Source organism: Gossypium hirsutum, chromosome A12, assembly GCF_007990345.1.
Source record: "Gossypium hirsutum isolate 1008001.06 chromosome A12, Gossypium_hirsutum_v2.1, whole genome shotgun sequence".
Classification (NCBI taxonomy): domain Eukaryota; kingdom Viridiplantae; phylum Streptophyta; class Magnoliopsida; order Malvales; family Malvaceae; genus Gossypium; species Gossypium hirsutum.
In genome coordinates, this window is record NC_053435.1 from 108936416 (window position 1) to 108954264 (window position 17849).

General features: G+C 30.1%; 3 protein-coding genes across 3 annotated transcripts; 2 read left to right on the top strand and 1 right to left on the bottom strand.

The window, feature by feature from the left end:
* Nucleotides 1–502: 502 nt before the first annotated feature.
* On the top strand, nt 503–2517 carry LOC121211258 (calmodulin). The gene is made up of 4 exons (XM_041083841.1): nt 503–719; nt 1525–1682; nt 1938–2018; nt 2092–2517. Exons 1-4 carry the CDS (start codon nt 644–646, stop codon nt 2224–2226), a joined length of 450 nt encoding a protein of 149 aa, XP_040939775.1. The 5' UTR covers nt 503–643; the 3' UTR covers nt 2227–2517.
* Nucleotides 2518–7438: 4921 nt separating this feature from the next.
* LOC121211259 (zinc finger protein SHOOT GRAVITROPISM 5) lies at nt 7439–10462 on the top strand. Its single transcript, XM_041083842.1, has 3 exons — nt 7439–7815; nt 7901–8300; nt 9040–10462. The coding sequence occupies exons 1-3, from the start codon at nt 7704–7706 to the stop codon at nt 9674–9676; spliced, it is 1149 nt and encodes a 382-aa protein (XP_040939776.1). The 5' UTR covers nt 7439–7703; the 3' UTR covers nt 9677–10462.
* A 3756-nt stretch (nt 10463–14218) lies between these two features.
* LOC107930984 (transcription factor MYB54) lies at nt 14219–16872 on the bottom strand. Its single transcript, XM_016862760.2, has 3 exons — nt 16475–16872; nt 15633–16010; nt 14219–14623 (listed from the first exon to the last, which is right to left on the bottom strand). Exons 1-3 carry the CDS (start codon nt 16587–16589, stop codon nt 14448–14450), a joined length of 669 nt encoding a protein of 222 aa, XP_016718249.1. The 5' UTR covers nt 16590–16872; the 3' UTR covers nt 14219–14447.
* Between the last annotated feature and the right edge of the window lie 977 nt (nt 16873–17849).

Sequence of the window (17849 nt, forward strand, 5' to 3'; positions counted from 1 at the left end):
AATAAATCTTTTAATAAAAATATTAACTAAAATATTAATTTTTTAACGTTGTTGGCATAGCAATCCACGAGTACACTGATATGACACTATTTATTTTATATGTCACGTCAATAAATTATTTTAAAATAAAAATAAAAATTCAAAATTCAAAAAATTAGAATAAAATACATGCTATTTTTAAAAAATTAATGATTAAATTTGACTATTTTAAAAAAGTAAAAGACCAAATTTAACTAAAAGAAAGACCAATTTGATAAAAAAATAAAAACATTAAAAATTAAATTTCAAAATTATGGAAAAAAAGAGTACAATAACCTCATAGATGTGTCATAATCTAAGACACATAACATGTAATGTATATGTGTACATATATACATTTACATATGAGGTGGCATAGGTTGGTAAGAGCCACGACGTTAAACTGATTCGCGGCGGCAGAGGGGTAGGTTTGGGTCAACGTGCAATCACCGTCCATCTATATTGCAAGAATCTAATTCTTCTTACTCTTGCTTTGGAATCTAAGTATGCATGTCCCACTCCCCAAAGATTTTGTTATAACTAATGTTCTTCTCTTACATAAACTGAATAAATAGTCAAAGCTAAAGCCAATCGCCGATCACACTTTTGTCTGAAACCAGCAACAATGGTGGACCAACTCACCGACGAACAAATCGCTGAGTTCAAAGAAGCTTTTAGCCTCTTCGACAAGGATGGCGATGGTATGCTATGCTATGTTCCATTCATAGTTTGATTTTCTTTTTCCTTTTATTTCCCATTTTTTTGTTCCTCTTTGTTCAGTTTAGAATTAATGTTTTAATATCCCCTGTTTTGGTTGGAATTTGAATAATGCTTTGTTTAAGAAGGGTAAAAGCAGCTTTTTGTATTGGGAATTAAATTCAATTATGTATCATTTACTCAAAAGATGAGTAAATTAATTTTTATACGTTAAATAAAAGAATAAAATATTTGTTTCCGTTAAAAATTTCGATTTATTTTTAGGTTAAGTGATGATGTATCTTTATCTAGTTGCTTGAACTAGTCCCTTCATTTTATTTGAATTAGTTCCTTCATTTCAGTATAAGGTATACATGACATATCACATGTCACTATATAGTTATTCCATTCATCATGTTAATCCTTGACAATAGAATTGAGTGGAATTTTAAACAGAAAAACTAATTTACTCTTTAATCTAATATATAGAAATTAATTTATTAATTTTTTTAATATAGGAGCAAAATATAATCCAATTTTTAATAAACAAACTCCTACGTAAAATGCTTTGTTGACTTTCTTTGAGATGCTTTGTATTTGCTATGCCTTGAAAGCTAATGTTTACATGCCTTTTCTTAGAGCCAGTTTTGCTTCTTATTTAAGGGATATGCATGTATGTATGTCGATGTTTGTGTTACCATATTGTTGATTCCGAACTATGTCTTCGATCTAATATGGTTATGTTCTAGATTAAAGCTTTGCTCGGTACCAAGGTTTTATTCTGTTTTTGTCTGGGGTGTGTGTGTACAGGCTGCATCACTACAAAAGAGCTGGGAACGGTGATGAGATCTCTTGGACAAAATCCAACTGAAGCTGAACTGCAGGGTATGATCAATGAGGTCGATGCTGATCAAAACGGCACCATCGACTTCCCCGAGTTCTTGAATTTGATCGCACGGAAAATGAAGGTGACTTAAACACTGCATTTAGTCGGACTTATTTCACCGAAACGCACGCTCATTTGCAATTCCGATGACTATAAACATTGTATTTGAAAATGTTCAGTAGAATCGGGTTTGTTTCTCAGATTCCAACGGTAATCGGACGAATGAAACGCATAGCTATATAAATGATCAAGGCATCATCGGATTCTCTTCTCTTGAACCGACATTTAATTGTATTGATACATTTGGTGATTTTGGTCTTTTAATTCTCATATAAAGGATACCGATTCGGAGGAGGAACTTAAGGAAGCTTTCAAAGTTTTCGATAAGGATCAGAACGGCTTTATTTCTGCAGCCGAGGTAATAAAACACGAAATACTTCCTCGAAAAATCGCTTGCTCTCCAACGGTTGGTTTGTTTTTTCACTGTGCAGCTCCGGCACGTGATGACGAATCTCGGGGAAAATTTGACCGATGAGGAAGTCGATGAAATGATTCATGAAGCAGATACCGACGGTGACGGGCAAGTGAACTATGAGGAGTTTGTAAGGATGATGGTGGCAAAGTGATGGCACTTTGTTTTATTTGTTATCTTATGTTTAAGCAGCATGAAGTACTTTTTCTAATATCTGAATTAATTTACCTGAAAAGTTCCGTTCTGAATGTTGCCATCTTCGTTTATGTCCGAACCGAACCAAGCCGTAATATAAATTATTTTAATATGATTTTTGGGTGGCTGTGAATGTGATTGGTAAAACGTACCATCCAAAATTGTAACTTGTATTCGGCTAATGTTGAGTTTATGTTGGCTTAATAAGTATTGTGGTCCTTTCTAATGAAAGCTTTTGTATTCTGAGTTAGATTTTATATTATATAATTTATTTAAAAAAAAGTGATTGTATATTAAATTAAAGAGAAAATTAGTTTTTTCTTTTAAAAAATTTATCTACTTCTTCTGTTAAAAATAAAAGTGACTGACAAGATAATCAGATAGTTACACGTGGTGTACCATATGTATCTCATGCTAACGTACAAAAATCAATTTTTAATCAACTTAATCGATGAATCCCCAAAATCAATTGGTTACTCAATTGATAAGTTGGATAGATTTTCAAAAAATGTTGATCCACTGCTTTCCTTTGTTCTTATGTAGGGGCGGTAATAAGGGAGGCAGGTAATGGCCTTAACCTCCCTAGATTGGTAAAATTTTTCTTTTAATCCTTCAAATTTATTAACTTGTCAATTAATTAAATGATAAAATATACTTTAAACTCTTAAAAGGTTTAAATAATCAATCTTGATCTCTTAATAAAAATTTTCTGAATTATGAAACTAGTTGAGTTAGAAATTAGTAGAGGTGTCCATAGGCTAAAGTTTAGTTCCAAAAAAAATTCAAGTCTAGACTCATTTTTTGGCCAGTTTAACTCAACCCGCTCAAAAAGCTCATTTTACTTTTAAAAATATTAAAAAATATATTTTAATTGATATTTTATATACTTTTTAAAGTAAATTTAAAAATATTTTTTATTATTTAAATTAAATTTAGGCTGAAACAGCTGAAGTGCGAAAATTCTTATTTAAGCTTAGCCCTGATCTAGTCAAGTAGAGCAAGATACCGACCATTGGACAGTTCTAGACACTAGGGATGAGAGGAGCTTTTAATTATTTGAGGGTGATTATTAAGAAAAGCTAAAGTGAAATGAAATGCTTGAAAATTGATGGAATGTTAGCCCAAGCGATGACAAAGTGTATTTGATAAATTGCAATGCCAAAAGATTTGGAAATTTTAGGTAGGACTAATTTGTTGTTAGGTCCTCAACTATTTGCCAAAAAAGAGTAAAACGTTTCCAATATATCACGACCCATGCCTCGTAGATCAATATTTTTGACTAAGAGGATCACTTTGTGAGTTGAGAAATCTGTGAACTCGAATCATTAGGACCACTTGCTTAACATGAATGGAATGTTAACCATTCACGCATCATATATATTCATTCTTTGGACATGACAATTCATAGGAGAGATTAGTTCATGACAACCTATAATAACAAAAGACATATAAACTGACTAACTATCAAGAGAGCACTTCAAAAATTTACAAACACCAAAAAAAAAGAACCAAGACATATTCTCTTTTACGAGTGAACCATCTTAAACTACTACATCCTTATCTCTCTACATATTTCCATCAAGGGAGACAGGACCCTCTTTGCTTTTTTATAATTTAGATTTTTTATTTTTGTACATTAATCCTTACGTGAAATGAAGGCTACAATGTCATTGTTTGCACATTGGTTCCTTTTTATAAAGCAAAAGACTTTTGATCTTTTAGCTTTGATGCCTTTGACTTTTTGGAGTTGCCCACAGCAAACTTCTCTTTTTGGATTTAAAGAGGAGTCTCCTCTCCCCACCCCACTCACATGGTTTGTTTCTTCACCCATCACTATTCAACTTTGGGGGAAATTTCTAAAAGGGGTTTTGTGGATCAAAAGATTCCCATTTCATCATTAGGGTTTACTGCGGCTAGCCTTTTAACATACTTATATATATATGTGCTCATTGATTCATTTTACTTAGTTTTGTTCTTTATATATAAATTTTAGATACAAAGGAAATGAATAGTTTTCTTAGGCCTAATATAGGCCCAAAGACATATATAGCAAGAGATGGCATTTGAGGTCAAATTACTTTAGAGCTGATGTATATTGTCGAGAAAACTATCACGTAGGGACAAAGGGAGGGGTAGACAAGGATCTGAGCCCCTCTCCCCCCCCCCCCCAAATTGAAAATTTTTGTTTAGACCCCTTACAAAATTATATGCTAATACATGGTAAAATTATAGTTTTACTCCTCAAAATAATAAATTTTCGAATTAACCTTTTTAAAAATTACAAAAATAGAAGTCAATATAGTAATAAAATTATATTTTATCTCTTATAAAAATATATTAGACAGATCCAAATTTTTTTTTAACTATGCCTCTACTATCATAAACCTTAAGAAAATCAACTATTTCTTGATATTAACTTATCGTGAATTAAAAATCAATATTCATCAACAATTTAATTATTATAATTTGATATTCATACATTGAAAAAACACATTTCCCACATCATGCATACATATTTTTTAAACTCTAGAAGCCTCCATAGCTAGCCCTCACCTAACAACAACAAGAGATTAATCAACTCAACCACCCAAAAACACCTCGATAATAAACATACCAAAACCATGGGCCATTTAGATCCTTCCTCGCAAAGCATTTGTCCCTTCATGGAAGCCTTTTTCTCTTGTTATCTTTTTAACATTCATTCTATTGTGAGACACATGCTATGGTGTTACCACTTAAAACTTCCTTTTCTTGGTCACTTTTTGTTCCTAGTTCTCTCCCACCTACAATGCTTATCATACATAGATACATATCAAAGACAAAGACATAAGGAGGCAGTTTTGCCCCTCAAATAGTAGATTTGCCATTTAACTCTTTAAATTTTTATAAAATTATATGTTAACATGATAGTAATTTATGATTTATCTCTGATTTCTTTGAAGTAATTTTCTGATTTCGTCCTTATACATAAATAAGGTCAAGATTTGCAACACAAATCCATGCAGTCCAAGTTGATGATGGTATCACACACTTTTTAGGTGTGTGTTTTGGCTTTAGAGTAAGATGATATAATGAATCCACTACTACCATATTAAGATGATAGAGGTAGGCAGGCACATGGAGACTAAAAAGGGACCTCTACCCAGAATAGAGTATACATTACAACCCAAAAAGAAAAAGGAGATAGAAAAAGAAAAGGGGGATCAAAAAGAAAGAACATATCCACGCTCCTTGTCTGATCTCTAGATGCATAAATTTACTTTAACCTCTTTATTATTTATATATATATATGTGTGAAGGTGATCGGTGGATGTCACTTTGTAATAAAAACGAGATTAATTTTACAATTCAATAAATAGATTTAATTTTTGTACTATTAAAAGAATTAAATAACGTTTTTTAAATCCTAATGTAATTCCTCTTTTCCTTAATTTTATATTTAAAAAAATATTATCTAGTGAATTACAATAATGATGGATATAACAAATGTGAATGACAAACTCAACGTTAGTTACGTAGGAGTCTTAATACACTTAACATCCAATTCAATGAAACAGTTATAAGGTATAATGGCCCTTGAATTATACTTATTTTTTGGATTGACCCTTAATTTTTTTAATCATAAATAATCCCTAAAATTTTATCCTGTCATATATTTTAGTCCCAAAATATTACAGGGTTAAAAAAAATCATATTATATAAGATAAGAATAAGAATGAGAGTGGAAAAGGCAAAGGCAAAGGCTGCCTAACTCGGTGGTAATCCATTTATTTAATTATATGAAGGAAAGAGTGGGATTCGAAAACACATGCATCGCAGGTGAATGGCGCTAATTGCAATCATATTGCCCATGCATTTCGACGATCCAATTCTAATGCTTCAAATCTTTTGTCCTAATTAAATAATTAATTACATACCCGTAATGGTCCCACTTCTTTTGGAGAGTAGCAGCCCAGCTGCTTCTATTATTTTCTTTCCTATCATACGTATGAGGAGAGATTCATTCTTATCCTTGCATTCAATAACATAAAATTTTGAGTTAATTTAGTATTTTCTTAATATGCATTTAAATGTTAAATGTTGCTTGTATGGAATACATAGTTATTCACTTTTAATTAGGATAAATATTAAGCTTATACATTAACTTTGTTTCAATATGTAATTTGATACATGAAGTTTGATTTTATTCAATTGTACATATTTAAAGAAATAAAGACATGCGTATAGTAAAATGATGTTAATTTGATAATATTGTTAGTGATTTGTAAAAATCAAAACAAATCAAGATTTCACGTATAAAATTGTAAAAAATCAAAATTACTGTATAACATTGTACATTGGATTATTCCTAAAAATAAATTAATGTTATAGTATTGTAAGTTGAACATCCTATATGTGGTGCATACAAAGTAACAATTTTAGGGTGTGAGATGCCATGAATTATAAGTGGTTGTGAATAGAATATTTTTTTATAGGATTTTTAAACTCCTTAAAATAGAAAATAATATGTATTTCAAATGCACTTGAATTTATGTTATTTTAATTATTATTATAATAATAACGATACAAGTTCGAAATATTTTAATAGGCAGTTTGAATACCTGCTGAAGATCATGAGAGGTGAAATTTTAAGAGAGGAAAAAAAAAAGGCTGATATAAAAGCTGAATGTTTAAAGCAAAGCATGTAACAAAGAAAGCTGACCCTAAGGCCAAAAGAAATGAAAGCAAAAAGGCCTTTTCTTTCCTATCCCATGTTATAGTAATAATTCTATTAAACTGCGGAATGAATAAGGACAAAATATCTTATATTAAAGGTAAATGTGTTATGGAGTTACTTATATTAAGATTTATATTTTATTTTGTTCTTTCTATTAAAAAAATAATAAATTAATCCTTATACATTAGATTAAAAAGTAAATTAATCATTCTGTTAAAAGTCTATTTATTTTCACTGTTAATTCATATACATTAGTATGAGGTATATGTAGCATGTTTAGTTATCTCATCAAGCACACTAAATTTTAACAATAAAAATAAATAAAATTTTTAATCGAAATGACTAATTCACTCTTTAATCTAACGTAGCGTGACTAATTTACTTATTTCTAAATACGTAAAATACATTCTTACTTTTAATATAAAAACTTCCATAATACTTTTACCTATATTACATTTTAAATCAACATCAATATCGAATTTCAATAGTTTGAAAAATCTATTAATCTTTCTCTCTCTCTCTCTCTCTCTCCATATCCTCTATCAGCCTTCCCTTTTTTATTTTCTTTCCAAACATAGCCTCTTCAATTTTTTCAAGAAGAAAAAGGCAAGATCAACACCAATTTATTTGCAAAAGAATATATACATACACGCATACATATAGCTTCTTTGGGTTTATATCAAACAAGGGAAGTTTTTAATCTGCTCCAACACTAACCCATGCTAGCCAACACCTCTTGTTCCTCAATTCCCTCTTCAAAGCCAATCCCATGCTTTGAAAATGGTGATAATAACAACAATAAGAGAAAAAGAAGACCTGCAGGAACACCAGGTAACATATATATATATATGCATATCATATAAATTATATACAGTATATTGAATACAATTTACAGTTCTTGGGGATGGTGGTGCAGATCCAGATGCTGAAGTGGTTTCACTTTCACCGAAAACACTACTAGAATCAGATCGTTACGTTTGTGAGATCTGTAACCAAGGGTTCCAACGAGATCAAAACCTACAGATGCACCGGCGACGACATAAGGTTCCATGGAAGTTGCTGAAAAGAGAAACACCGGCGGTGAAGAAAAGGGTGTTCGTTTGTCCCGAGCCGAGCTGTCTCCACCATCAACCTTGCCATGCTTTAGGCGATCTGGTTGGGATCAAGAAACACTTTAGGAGGAAACACAGTAACCATAAACAATGGGTGTGTGAGAAATGTTCGAAGGGGTATGCGGTTCAGTCTGATTATAAGGCTCATCTTAAAACTTGTGGTACCCGTGGCCATTCTTGTGACTGCGGCAGAGTTTTTTCAAGGTTATTTTTATTTTCTTTTGCCATTCTTTTTCTTGTTAAATCAACAGTGGTTCAGATTCTAGTGTTACTCTATCTTTTCAAAGGATAAAGATTTCACCAGTTCCAGACCATGATTAAAAAATCTTTTCTACACTGTTGACTTAAGAATGAAGAAACATATAAAGCTTTTGATTTTTTTGACTGATGGAACCTTAATATAGTATTAAGCAGCTGTTTATATACAGTTGGCACATTTTCCGAAGATCACTTTCCCGTTGGTCGTGTTGCTGGGAATTAATTAAGCTTCAACACAGTCTACCTACTGATTAGGGTAATAGATATAAAGTCAATATTTGATATATAATGAATCCATCATTCGAAAGTAACCCTATTACCCAATATATATAGTATGCTTACAATAAGGTAGGTTCTTCTATTAGTACTTGTAGCATTTAGTTTTTTAGGTTACTTTCATTAGTTTTGTAATAACCTAAATGGTAATAGTTATAAATTAATTATTTTTTATAATTAATCTTGTACTATGAGTAAATTTATATGATTATATCATATTCTCAATTATTCTTAATTTATTAATTAATTTTTTGTAAGTAATATATAGATATAATAAGTTAACATAGTATTACATATATAATAGTATATTTTATAGCATAAAATTTTAGAAATAACAACATTTAATCCGCAATAATTTAAAAAAAAATTTGATTTCATATTGATTGATTATCCTTTTTATTTTTTCTAGAGTTGAGAGTTTCATAGAACATCAAGATGCATGCCGTATGGGGCAATCACAGAAAGTGCAGCAGCCACCTAGCTTGTCTCCAACAGCTTCAACCCCAAGTACTCCATCTAGTGATATCATGTTCTTCAGCCCTACAAAAGATAATCCCACCACCACAAACCGCGGCGACCACCACAATTTGGAGCTTCAACTCTTAACCACATCCTCAAACCCAACAGAGCCCTTTGTTCCCCATAAAGAAAACCATAACAACACTCATTATTCCACTCAATTACACCTCTCGATCGGCTCATCCGACGAAAAAATGGAATCGACTGTAACGACTGATACGAGCAAGGTATCGGCGCTCGAGCAACTGAAGATGGCGATGGCGGAGCTAGCTTATGCCGAAGAGGCGAGAAAACAAGCAAAGAGGCAAGTTGAATTGGCCGAACAAGAGTTCGATAGGGCGAAGAGGATCAGACAACAAGCACGAGCTGAATTTGAAAAGGCTCAAGCTTTAAAGGATCGTGCGAACAAGCAAATCGAGACCACCATTGTTCAAATAACTTGCCATGCTTGTAAGCAGCAAGTTCAAGACAGAACACCTGTGGAAGAGAACTCCATTGTTGTGAGTTACGTTTCATCAGCTATATAACGAGTACCGGTTGAAAAAAAGAAGCGATACAGCAACATTTGGTGATTGAATTTGGTAATTTTTCACTTTGGTCCTTGACTTTTTTATTACTTCATATTGGTCTTGAAATTTGGCAACCTTTTTCAGTTTGATCCTTTCTGTTAAGGCATGGTGACATGGTATTATGAGATTGTTCCACATCATCACCTAAAATTTTTTTAGTTTTTAAAATTAAATTTATTTATGATTTTATAGTATTTTCAGTATTTTTTGTAATTTTTAGATTTTATATAATATTTTTTAAAAATTCAACTTAAAAAACACAAGTTCAGGATCAAATTGGAAAAAAAATTGTTAATTTTCAGGATTAATGTGAACAAAAAAAAATTAAAACTGAATTTTAAAAATTTGTTAAATTCAAAGGCTAAATATTGCTTTATCTCGTATTTAAAGATATTTTATAAAGGTTAATTACTAACAGTAACATATAAACCAATTAATCACATTCATATATACATAAACTTTCCTTTGATCTAAGTGTACCTTATACTCTTTGAGCTTTTGAAATTTAGTTCTCTGGTTTAGTTCCAAGAATTTAAACCCTTTAGTTGTTTAATTTAAAATCCAATAATTTGATTTTTAAATCTCATATGTAGAGGCACAAATTCTTAAAATTAAAAACAGAGAGATTAAATTTTAAAAGCTTGAAATGTAGAGGGATTGGAGTCAGAATTAGACTCTTTCTTTAGCCTTGTATGATATATGCTGATATACCAAGTTGAATGAAAGGATTGTCGTATGCTGCAATTTGTGTGATGTAAGTTGTTCATTGATTTGGTTAAATGAAAGCTACAAATTATGGGGTGTTGTAGGAAAAGTATTCCTAGGCTTTTGTGTGTGTGTGTGTGTGTGAATGTGATGGATGCATTGAGACAACTTGAAAATGAACCTTCCTTGTCCTCATCTCTGCCTTCCTTTTTTTGTGTGGTTATTTTGGCTTTTCTACTTGGACTCTTTAGGTATCTTCGTAGCTTGAAGGTGTAAGGAAATTAATGGAGGTGTTCTTTCCTTTGGCATTAAAAAAAATTATATCATTTAGTATTTGAGTTTGGTTTCAATATTTAGTTTGATACTTAAACTTGATTTTGATGTTTAATTTGGTACCCAAACCAAATGGAATAAGGTGGGCTAATGAATATTTAACACGCGTTCTCTACTAGAAAAACATATAGGTGCTTAATTGGGACACAAAAAAGTTTAGGTAGTAAATTGAATATTGAAGCCAAACTCAGGTATTTAATTAATACAAAAAAAACCCCTCAAGCATCAAATTGAAAAAAATTCAAGCACCAAAGTAAACATTAAAACCAAACTTAGGTAGGTAAAACTTCAATAGATGCCCCTATACTAAGAATCAAATTACATTTTGCCCCCTTTACTCAAAAAAAGGCAAATTAGTCATTGTACGTCAGATCAAAGAGAAAAATGGTCCTTTTGTTAAAAATTTTATCCATTTCTATTATTAAAAAATCGATCCCTATATGTCAACATGAGGTATACGTGGCATGCCCCACGTTTCATTGTTTGGTTATTCTGTCAACCCTACTAATTTTAAATAGTACAAGTGGATGAAATTTTTAATAGAATGAACTAAATTGCTCTTTGGTTTAACATACAAGGATTGATTTGCTTATATTTTGAATAGAGGGGGTAAAGTGCAATCTAACTCCTAGTATAGGGCTCTATTGCACTTTTACCTATATATCTAAGGTTGGCTTTAATGTTTACTTTGGTACTAGTTTTTTCAATTAATTGATGCTTGAGTCTTTTGGTATTGATTAAATACTCGAGTTTGATTTTAATGTTCAATTTAATACCTAAATTTTTTTTGTGTCTCACTTAAATCCTTCTGTTTTTTTACCAGAGAACATGAGTTAAGTCACATTATTTCATTTGGTATAATTAAATTTTGTAGCCAACCTGAGATAGTAAATGATATATTAACTTTTTTTTATGATGAAGAGCAACACCATCTCCATTAATTTTCTTACATCTTCTAGCTAAAAAAACTCAAGGATCAAATTGAATATTAAAACTAAATTAATGTACTAAATAATATATTATCCCTGAAAAAGGCATGTTTTTCAGTGCCAGAGTTTAATAGTTAATGACAGACTCTCAGTCGTCGCTCTCAACGTCCCCAACCAAAACTCCATTCATTCATTCACTTTCAGATCCCACTATTTATCATAGTGAGGCCCCTAGGGCAAAGCAATGCGTTGTTAAGAAGAAGCAAACGCCATTTCTTTTTTTCATTCAATGGAGAGGCCATTAGAGCTTTTCGGCTCAGTTGAAAGGACCAAAAATGAAGAAGAAATAAAAAGAAAACTGGGTCCATCTTGTTGACGTTATCTTTCACGATTTCAACCAAAACAAAAAGGTGAACTGCAAAGCTAAAGCTGCAACTTTCGAAGGGTCTTTTTTTCTCCCTTTATTTTGCCTTTTTTATTGGAGAATGTGCTTCTCTTTCGTTTCCATCATGTTGGCACGTTGCTAAGCATGTCTTTCTTTTTATCTCACTCTTACCAAACAAACATTTAATATTGATGTATAAAATTTAGGTAGAATAATATTAAATTATTAGTAAATTTATGTTTTAATTATTTAATTTAAAAAATTTATAAAATAATTATTAAATTATTAGAAAGTTTTTATTTAAGTAATTGGATTGTTAAATTTAATATCTGGTTAGCGAGTTTTAAATAACAATTTAACGATTAACACGGTAGATTGTTACCCATTGATGAGTAGAAAATATATTTAAATTTTGACTCGCAGATTGATGACATGCGAAGTTTTTTTATGAAAAAATCTGAATTGTAGAAAAGATGGGGAAAGAGATGCACGCAATGCAGACTATACAACAACGATTTTAGCAGTATGATGACTTAAATAAAAACTTTCGAGTAGTTTAGTGATCATTTTATGACTTTTTGAAGTTGAGTTACCAAAATGTAAACTTGTTGATAGTTTAGTGATTTTAGGTGTAATTTACCCGAAATTAAATTAGTTAATAGTTGATGATATACTCGCATGTATGGTAAAAGTACCATAGATGCTCTTGTACTAAGATTTAGATTGCATTTTGCCCCCTCTACTCAAAATATGAGCAAATTAATCTATATACATTAGATCAAAATGCAAATTGGTTATTCTCTTAAAAATTTCATCCACTTCTACTATTAAAAATTCATCCTTGTATGTCAAAATAAGGCACACGTGACACGTCACATGTAACTAATTGGTTATTTTGTCGATAATGCAAGTTTTTAATAGCAGAACTCGATAAAAATCTTAATAGAAAGAACTAATTTGTTCTTTGATCTAAATACAAAGACTAATGTACCCATTTTTTAAATAAAAAAGATAAAATACAACTAAACTCTTAATACAAAGAACTCTTCCATATTACTTTCACCATAGGTATATAAATTAATGACCAATTTAATATGATTTTGAGGGTGGCTGTGAATGTGATTGGAAACCAAAAAATAAAACAAGAAATGGAACTTAAAATTGGAGCCAGAGTTGAGTTTATGTTGGCCCAACAACTCTTCTTACGTAGGCCTATTAGACCTTAATTCATTTTTTTTTCATGTTGCTTTATTTTTTAAAAGATTGGTAAATTTTAATATTTTTTTTAATAATTTCATTATAGATTTTGATAATATTTATTTTTAATATAATATCTAGAATTACTCATAGTTTTTTCTCAACCCATAAATAGGAGAATATTATGCTTTAGCACACTGAAATCTACGTCCTCTCACATTCACAACAATAATTTTATATAATATTTTTAAAAAATTTCCAGATACAAATTCTCATTATTTTCCTTAAGATTTTTTGAACATTATATTTAAATTTTACACGGAATTCAATACCCATAATTATCTAAATATTCCCAAAAAAATAGGAAATAATTTTTTTTCACAATATTTAATTTAATTTGTTTTTAATAAAATATTTAATATTTAATAGCCCATTTAAAAATTTAAATTTTATTTCACAAATTCATTTTTTATATATCAAATAAAAAAAATAGATTTGGATTTGATAAATCCATCATTAATAAAAAAATAATTCAAATTTGAATTTTGAATTTTTTGAGAATTTACATGATTTATATTTTCTTGACATATTTCTCTTATTATATTTCTAGCTCTACATAATAATAATAATAATAATCAATCTTGCTTGATTATAAAAATACAAATTTATTCATAATATTTATTTTTGTGCATGTATTTTTTTCTTGTCATGATCTTGTATAAATTTCAATACATTAGTAGTATTTTTTTTTAGGTTTTTCTATGTTTATGCATTCGTCACACGTAACATGTGATAGTACGTCAATAATAATGTTATTGATTTTTGTACATGAAATCATATTGATGTTTCATATATATATATATATATATATATATATATTTAACTATAAAAAATCAAAATTCATGTATAGCATTCAATTGCATTACACTATATTTATTGATTCCATGCAAGAAAAGAAAAAAAAAGTAAATACTATTTTGTATAAGCAATATATAGAACACATAATCATGCTTTTTTTTTGTCTATATAAACCCTTGGGTTTTTTCATAAATGGTCTTAAATATGCTATGTCAAATGATGAATGCAATGGCATCAATATTATCTATCAAAAGTTGGTGTTAGATTTGGTTTTTTTCCCTTACAATTTAAGTTTGATGTAAGTGATGACTGTTTTAGAGAGCTATAAGAAATTGAAGAAGGAAGGCCTAGCCTTTGTGTGGTGTTCCATTAATGGCATTGCTTCTTGTTGATTTACCTCTTCATCGTCTCTCCTACTGTTCTCTGTTACTTCACTTTTATTATTGGAATCTGTATTTACTTGAAGGAAATCATAGAATTCAATTGCCTCCTTTTTATCTGCAAATCATCCATATAATGTTGATTAATTATTTGGTAAAACAAAGGTAATAAACTTTCCAATCTATCTATATCTAATCTAATATATACTTATATTTAACTACTTTTCTGAGTTATGAAATTATGAAAATATTTCTTCTTTTAAATTATAATTAATATTATGATGTTGATATTTTTGTGTTTTCACATTTTTATATGAAATATGTGTTCAATAATATTAAATATAAGTTCATTATCACTTCACATTACGGATCCATAATTAAGTTAATGTCGAAATTATTAATTTTTTTTATATTTTTATATAAAATTATTATAAAAATTTTAATTAAAAATAAATCTATAGAGAAAGAAACTTCAACCTAGAATATTAAAGTCTCAAGAGAGTCAATTTTACTATTTTAATTAAAGTTTGATTTATTTTTTTACATACCATAATATTTTTTTACCAATATTACGAGGGTAATATAATCTAATATAAAAATCAAATTATAAAATAAACCCAATATGATTGTAAGATTGTATTAGTATTTTGTTAAAAAAAACAAAATTACATCTCTTATTATTAATCCACCTTTTTTTTTCATCTTTTGATTGTAAATGATTGTTATATAAAAAAAATTGTACTTTAATTTTTTCCAAAATTTATTTATTTTCCATTCTAATTATCTATTTTTGATAGGTATATAAATAATTTTATGGACATATATTTAAATATCTATTGAAATTATATGAATACGATATTTTGAAAGGGAATCGACTCCTTCGAGAAAAATTTTTAAAATATCGTCCATCATGCAATCAATCGGGTCTTCCAACAATTGAAGGTATTATTCTCAACCTCCGTGGAGAGCTGTAGGTTGAGGAGAAAATATTGACTAGAAAACAATACCTTTAATTGTTGAAAATTTAGTCGATTAGCCGACGGATAATACTTCCAAAACTACTCCTAAAGGAACCAACTAAGGATTCAATAAAAAATTGCAATTAAATATAAATATTGAATACGCACCTTGGGTGGTTGTAACACAATGGTTTGGGTTCAAAGGAGAACAAGTGTTGTGAGGGAACCCTTGCTTGTATTTATGTAAAAGTGGGAGAAAGCCATGACCAGCACCCATCTGTGAGTGATGAAGAGGTTTAGAGGGAGTGGTGTGTGACGTTTTGGCATAGAGACTCGACCGTTGTCGGCATCTACGTGCCATAATGACATGCCAATGGTTCTTAACAGCGTTATCAGTACGACCGGGAAAAAGCCTAGCGATAACAGCCCACCTATTCCCATGGATCCTATGAGCACTCAACAACCGTTCTTCTTCCTCTTCCGTGAAAGGGCTCCGGTTAATCCTCGGATCTAACTGGTTAAACCATCTCAGCCTACAGCTTTTCCCTGCTAAGACCAATTCATATTATCAAACACCAAAACCGAAACCCTAGCTACACAACAATCATGATATTCTAAAACAAAGTAATCATTATTATATCACTGGGCATACTATTTTTATTTTGGTATTGGTATATATCGATATTTTCATGTTTCATTATACTATTTCTAGTTTACCGATGTTTTTAAATATTTTTCAAACGGATATATAGTTTCTTAAATAATTAAAATGGTTAAAATGAAAATTTTAAAAGTTGATTTAAAAAACAAAATTTGTATCAACTAATACAAATTGGTATTGATCGAAATAAGTCGAAACCCACTGAAATTTTAATCAGAACGGAATATAGACTATTTGATACCGGTTTAAGACCAAAACAGTACATATCAACCAATATGATATAGTACCGACTACCATGTTTTAAAAGGTAATAACAAACTATATACATGATTTAGGGTTTGATGATCACCTGATCTGCCTTGAAGCTTTTGAGCTATAGCATTCCAATTATGAGGGCCATGACGTTCCACCAATTCTCGTAGCTTTTCATCTTCGGCAGGCCTCCAATGACCTCGGCTACACATCTGTTAATCTTTTAACTCAATGAAAAACTCAACACCCAAAAAGATGGGAAATAAACGGGCAGATAGGAGAATAAAGATGGTAGAGGGTGGGCTAACAAGACAACAAGTAGATCACATACATGTATATATATATATTAAGGGGGAAGTAGAAGAAGGGCAAAGTGATTTTCCGTTAAAGAGTTGGGAGGAAACAGTGAGTAATCAGGCGATTGATGTAAACGTTTTGGCTAACGAACGCTCTCTCACAACAAAGGTTTTTTTGGAGTAATCAATCAACTTTTTACACACACAAAATGGAAAGAGACAGAGACACAAAGAGGTTGCTTGGTGGGCTGAATTTCGTTTGCCTTTCAACGTCTTTCTAAATTTCTAACCTACAACCCTCTACTTGTAACCCACCTATCTACCATTTCGCCTTTTACATTACATGTTCTCTACACCATAGTTGTTGAAAACTGAACCAAACCGATGATATTAAAAACCAATTGATCTATAACTCGATATAAACTGATAATTGAGTCCATAATAAAATTAAATTTTTTTAATAAATTTATTTAATTAAAACCGAATCGAATATGTAACAGATGAGGAAATTAGTTCCATTATATAGTTCCATACGTATTAATATGATAGCATGCAGTCGCAGCAAAAAAAAAAAAAAACATGAGGAAAAAAAAGTAGTGCAAGTGTATATATGTAATGGGGTATTGGGGGATTTTAGGTTTTTGATAACCTTTTCAGACCTAACTAACATTAACAGCTTATTTTATTCTTTTATTGGATAATAACATTAACAACTTAATTAGCTTAAACTGGGATGCGTAGGATTGATGAATTAAGCTGTTTTTTTTCTGTTAAACGGCTGCTCTCTCCCCCCTTTCCTTTATTGCCGTAAAACAGCTGAAATCTCAAAAATAAAAATCATCGTTCTTCTTAGGCACTTGGATTGTCAAAATCTCGACTACTCGGGTTTAAGGTATATGGAAATTAATAACAAGTTATTTGAATTGAAATTTATAAATTTGTTTAAGAGTTCCAATCCATTTATTCTTCACAAATTATTTGAATACCATTATGCAAATTTGAATTTGTCGGATATTTTGTATCTGCAAAAAAATATATATATATTTTAAAATTCATAATCATCTTTTAGATATCCAAATTCGTAAAAATTCAAATTTGAATTAAGTTAAAATTCTTTTTTAAAATATATAAACAAACATATAAGCAATTTTTAATATGTGGATTCAGTTATCTGAA